The sequence below is a fragment of the Vidua chalybeata genome, chromosome 1 (genome assembly GCF_026979565.1).
Source record: "Vidua chalybeata isolate OUT-0048 chromosome 1, bVidCha1 merged haplotype, whole genome shotgun sequence".
Classification (NCBI taxonomy): Eukaryota; Metazoa; Chordata; class Aves; order Passeriformes; family Viduidae; genus Vidua; species Vidua chalybeata.
The window spans coordinates 33,749,889-33,755,294 of NC_071530.1; the positions used below are offsets into that span (position 1 = coordinate 33,749,889).

Here is a 5,406-nt window from a genome sequence, read left to right on the forward strand (position 1 = left end):
CAGGCGTGCCTGCCCGCAGATAAACACCGCCAAGAAAAATAAAACAAAATCCACCATATATACACAAGATACATACTGAAAGACAACAGTACTACAATTATAAGACGGATACATTATATTTTGCTATTAAATGCGTGAAGGAATGGAAAAAAAAAAAAAGAGCATTTCTTTCAGGTTTTATTACAGTGACTATTTTATTAACAGTATTACTACTACTATACTTCTACACGTCATGGGTTTTCATTTTTTCAGTAGAAATATATAAAAAAAAGGGTGCATAAGTACATTTTCACAGTGCGCTGATTTTTTTATTTACAAGATAGCTTCTTATAGTGAATAAAAACAAAATAATGTGCTGGTTGAAATAACTGATTGGATTAAAAGGTGCTGTAAAAAGAATCCCTAAACATTCTACTGCGGCCTCATAACGACAATAAACAAGGAGAAACGACTAATTACTTATAGATCAAATATAGATTACATAAATCAAAATACTTCTGGGAAAAAAAATGTATTTCAGTTCAAAGTTCTTGTGTATTTTTTCCCAGGCCATTTTTTTTCTACTGTAAAGAAATGCCAATATTCAAATATTAAAAATTTCCGGGGACTTAGAATATTAATTCTTGAAGATTATTTCAGGTTTAAAATAGGCAGAGTCCTTTAAGATGTATCTATTGTGTAGTCTGCAGGAGAAAAAAAAAAAAAAAAAAACCCAAACAAATAAAAACTCCCAGTTTAGATGACAAGAATTCATCTGTGGAAAATAAAGAATAAAACCGAAAGACATCTCCAAGCAAATATTTTCCTTTCTATCCTCACTAATTTGCGATGTTTAGCTTTACTATCAAGATAGATCCTCCACAGAACTTCCTTCATTACTGATGTCTCTGAAATCCTTATTCAGTACCTTCGAGGTTTATTATTACTTTTTGACAATAAATGCATTGCTTTAAAACATACAGTAATTGTAATTGTTTCACTATGGTTTACCTGAGCAGTCATTCAACATACAGTTTGGATTGCAATGGAAGAAAACCAGATCATGTGTCCACATCGACCTCCTCACGTTAACCAGCTCTCGCATCGTGGCCACGAAGGGTCTTCTTTCAAATAGTAGGGTCTTAGAAGTATTTACAAGTTTCTCAGAAAATCGTGTCTAATTGAAAGTGTATTGCTCGGAGCTGGCCTTGTGGGTTGTAAAGTCTGTCAGTGATACTTGCTGGCTGTTTGGGATTTCAGGAGAGCTGTCAGTTTTCACCATTTTGCTACAGCAATATTAAAAAAAAAAAAAAAAAGAAAAAAAAGAAAGAAAGGCTATAATTCCAAAGATACAGATCTCTTGTTCTGAAATAAGAGGTTCATTGTCTTTTCTCTTTTTAATTATTATTAATAATTACTTTAATCTGAACACACACACAAAAAAAAGTTCTGAAACTCTTGAATTGCTGCTTCTCCATTTTTAATCCATTAACTGGTAGTCTTCAATTTGTTGATCACTTTTTTCTCTTTGACCCTTCTGTTTTGGAACCAGATTGTGACCTGTCTCTCTGATAGATTTGTAGTCGCCGATATCCTCCTCCTCTTGTCCTTGGTTATGAATTTATTTGTAGCATATTCCCTTTCGAGTTCTTTTAACTGGACCTTTGTGTAAGGCACTCGTTTCTTTCTTCCACGTCTGTATGAGTTCGCATCCGAGGGATGAGAAACGACGTCTGGAACAGAAAAACCATGCAGGGAAGCGTTAGAAAATCGCTCGAACCGGTTAGGACATCTTCAGGAGGTACAAGGGTTAGGGTTAGAGCGCACTCCTCCGCCTGCCCCGCTCCGATTTAGCTACTAAAGCCCGGCTCAGCATTGGGGACTCCTCTTTCCTGGCCGCCGCAGACAGCTTTCAGGCAGCGAAAGGCACTTTTTCTGTCAGACAGACAAACAGTAACAAACCCCATGTAGCCCGGCCAGGGACTCTGGGAAGGACCGAGAGAGGCTACAGAGATTTACACAGCTCGCTTACTTCATGGTCTATGGAAAATAATACCACAGACCTTCCCGCGGCCCTTTTCAGCTGTTTCCTCTCCCGGGGCCGGCGCCGGGGCCGGCCAGGCGAGGCGGGATGTGCCGTGCGCCGGCGGGGGGCAGGGGGCGGCACCGGTGCCGTTCCAGCGGCACTGGGGCATGTGTGGACCGGGGCGGGATGGGACCGGGGACGGCGGGCGGGACGGCGAAAGGTCGGCCCGGGAGGGTTATCACGGAGCCCTGCCGGCGGGATAGCCGGGAGAGCCGAGCGGGGCAGGATGAAAAGAAGAGACAGGGGGAGCCATGCAGGTGTATTACCCGGGAGAGTGGATTTCCAGAGGTGAGGCGGCTGGCTCTGCTCCTTGGGGCAGTACACTTGCCCGTTCCACCCGTTCGTGATGGCCCAAGGCTGGTAGCTGTCCATGGGGAGAAGAGGGTCGTGGCGCGGCTCGCCGGGGCCGCCGATGGCGGGCACCACGGGCATATCCAGATAACCGGGCACCGGCTGGTAGGGCCCGGCGGCGTAGCCCTGGTAGAAGGCGAACTCCTTGGCCCGCGACGTGAACTCCTCGCCGGAGACCGAGGTGTCCATGTACTTGTCGGCGAAGGTGGAGGCGGGCTGGGCGCAGGACTTGATGGCGTTGTGGTGGGTCATGCGACAGGGGTAGTAGCCGCTGCCGAAGTAGCCGTAGGGCAGCGCGGCGCCGGAGGAGCTCTGCACGGCGGCGGAGCAGGGGCTGCACTGCTTGACAGTGGGCTCGGCCATGCCGGCGGCGGGGGCCTCGCTGGAGGTGTAGGCGGCGGCGCTGGGGGCGGCCAGGGGCGCAGGGTGAGCCATCAGGTTGCGGCAGGGGTTGGCCGCCGCCGCCGCCGCGAAGTTGCTGCCGGCATGAAACCCGTCCATGTTCTTATTGATCTCATCCAGGCTGTTGTCGTAGAGGAACATGACGGGCTCGATCCAGCGGGGGTGGAGGAGCACGGAGGCTGTCATAGCCCGCTCCGCATTGAGACTAGTGGCTCTTTTTTAAAAGCCCCAAAGACTGAAAAAAGAGATACTCAATCTCCGGGACTTGACCAGGGCTGACGCGCCAGCGTCGCGCCAGGCCGGCCCTCATTGGCCCGCCCGCCCCCACGTGATATGCAAAGCAGCTGATAAACATCTGAGGGAATAAAGTGGAGATAATTAAATAACGCAATCAGCGCGCGGGGCCGGGTCCCGGCCCGGGGCGCGGGCACGGGTGCGGGCGCGGTCCCGCCGCCGCGCGGGATGAGGGCGCCGGGGGGGGGGCCGCCCGTCCCTTCTCCTTCCCTCCCTTCCTCCCTCTGGCCCTCCCTCGCCACCGAGGCGTCAGCTTTTTGGCCCCGTTGTTGCCGCGGCGCACCCCCCGAGGTGCGGGGCTCCCCTTGGCACCCCGCCTGATTTCTCCCTGCGCAGCTTTCCTTGAGCCCTCCCCGCTCCGAGCGCCGCGGAAAGCCCGGAGGCCTCCCCTCGTCTCGGGGGGAAGATGAGCCGCACCCCTTCTACCCCCTTCCTCCGCCGGTCTGAGCCGCCGCCTCTCCCCGGGGAGCGCTGGCGGGCCCCGTCCGGGTGACGCGGAGAGCCCACCGCGAGCTGAGGGAGGAGAATCGTTCCTCGCGCGCAACGCTGGGACACATAAAGCTGTCGAAACGGAGCCTCTCGGGGTCTTTTCTGGGTGTTTTCCTCCTTCCTTCCCGCCCGTCGAAAGCCCAAGACCCATCTCGCTTCTCTCGCCACAAAGTCTCAGAAGTCAGATAAGAGGAACTGACCGGGAAATACCCATTTTATTTATTATTATCTTTTAGGAAGGTCTTGGGGAGCGGGAGAGTTAACTGGATATTCATCGCGATACAGCTGTATTATTTGTTGCCGTAATAATAAAACCCTGGGCCTACGATTCGACTTGAATCTTTTTCGGCTGTAAAATATCACGTCGGCTTGCATGGTGTGTGCACGGACTCACGGCGTTTTTTGTGTGTATGTGTGTGCTGGGAAAACAAAATGGATTATCGTCTGAAAAATAGGGGTTTTTTTGAAGGCCGTACCACTTTGCAAGTGAATGCTAGGAAAAAACCCCAACAACTCCGTTATTTTTTCGGGATGAATTTTTCATAGGGTGAAATAATTTCAATTTTTAATATCCTTCCACTTCCCACCGGCGCGGATGCTGTTCTCCCCTAGGCTTTTAGCGCACAGCCTTGAACCCAGAACCCTCCATCACTGAGCTATCAATAAACTTGACCTAAAGCAGCGTTCGCCTCATCGTTAACAGCTCTCAGCCCTCACGCGTGTGCACAAAACAGTCACAAATACTCCCATCCTGAAAACTAATTTTTTTCCCCAATTGCGTGTTGCTTTGTTTTGAGTCTGACAGCTCGGCGTATTTATTATCCTATTGTGCTTTCCATTGACGTTGTAGCATTGTTTTGCCCTCATGGCTACAAGCGCAGAGCAATCCCGGGACGTACATTGTTACCGAGCAGGCTTTTCCTTGCCTAGCGCAGAGCTGCCAGCCATGAGAAATAGCTCTTTGGCGCCCAAGGATATTTTTTCAAGGTGCTTTTTCCGTGCCCTGAGTTGGGATACCTGAAGTCTCTGCCATCCCCCTGCTAATTTGGCAGCATTTAGCCGCTTTTTTCCTTCATTGTAGCCAGTAAAATATTCTCACTTTAATTTCGCACACTCTTTTCATCATTTTTCCTCATGGCCAAAAGCAAATATTTATTCCACGCATATTTTCCCTTTTCTTCCAGGCTCCAGTTTTGAAACCTGAGGATTCCCCCGGCCAAACATTGCTTGACTGCCATGAGTTGGTTCGGTTTGTTTCCCTCGGTTTTCTCGAGGCTGCTTCTGAAAATCGCTTTGCAGGACGAGGGAGGAGAAGTGGGAAGGGGAGGCAGCTCTATGGGGCAGCGCTGTTTTACATACGAGTTAGACACGGCTAGAGGCCAAGGTCAAGTTGAAAGTTGCAGTCTAGCCAATGTGAGAACTGTCATTCAGAGCCCGAAGATCTGTCTGATTTGTTAAAAAGCGGGTAGCCATGAGAACACTAATCTCTCCAGCTCCCCTCTACCCCCCTCCCCAGCCCCCCCCCCTCCAAACTCCCCTCAGCCGCAGAGAGTTTCTCGCTTATCTGCCTCTACTTTTCAAGCTCCTTTCTACAAGGAGGGAGAAGTCATGTGGAACCGTAGCTTTCAGCCCCGGTGCAAACTGTACGAGGAGTGTGTGTGGGGTGTCAGAGCGGGGGGCAAGGGGGAGCATCCGGTCTGCTGACTTTTGGTGGTTGTTATTTTGTTTTGTTTACCCTCCTGGGGCTGTTCCAGCCCTGTGTGCTAGAAGAAGAAGGGAGATTAGATTAGAGAGCTAACTTTTCT

General features: G+C 49.9%; 1 protein-coding gene across 1 annotated transcript; it reads right to left on the reverse strand.

Moving 5' to 3' along the window:
* Positions 1 to 1,467: 1,467 nt before the first annotated feature.
* On the reverse strand, positions 1,468 to 3,004 carry HOXA13 (homeobox A13). The gene is made up of 2 exons (XM_053958093.1): positions 2,332 to 3,004; positions 1,468 to 1,712 (listed from the first exon to the last, which is right to left on the reverse strand). Exons 1-2 carry the CDS (start codon positions 3,002 to 3,004, stop codon positions 1,468 to 1,470), a joined length of 918 nt encoding a protein of 305 aa, XP_053814068.1.
* Between the last annotated feature and the right edge of the window lie 2,402 nt (positions 3,005 to 5,406).

Coding starts and splice junctions, on each gene's coding strand:
- HOXA13 (XM_053958093.1), bottom strand. CDS start 3,004: ATGACAGCCTCCGTGCTCCTCCACCCCCGCTGGATCGAGCCCGTCATG. Junction 1,713..2,331: donor CTGGAAATCCACTCTCCCGG/GTAATACACCTG, acceptor TTTCTGTTCCAG/ACGTCGTTTCTCATCCCTCG.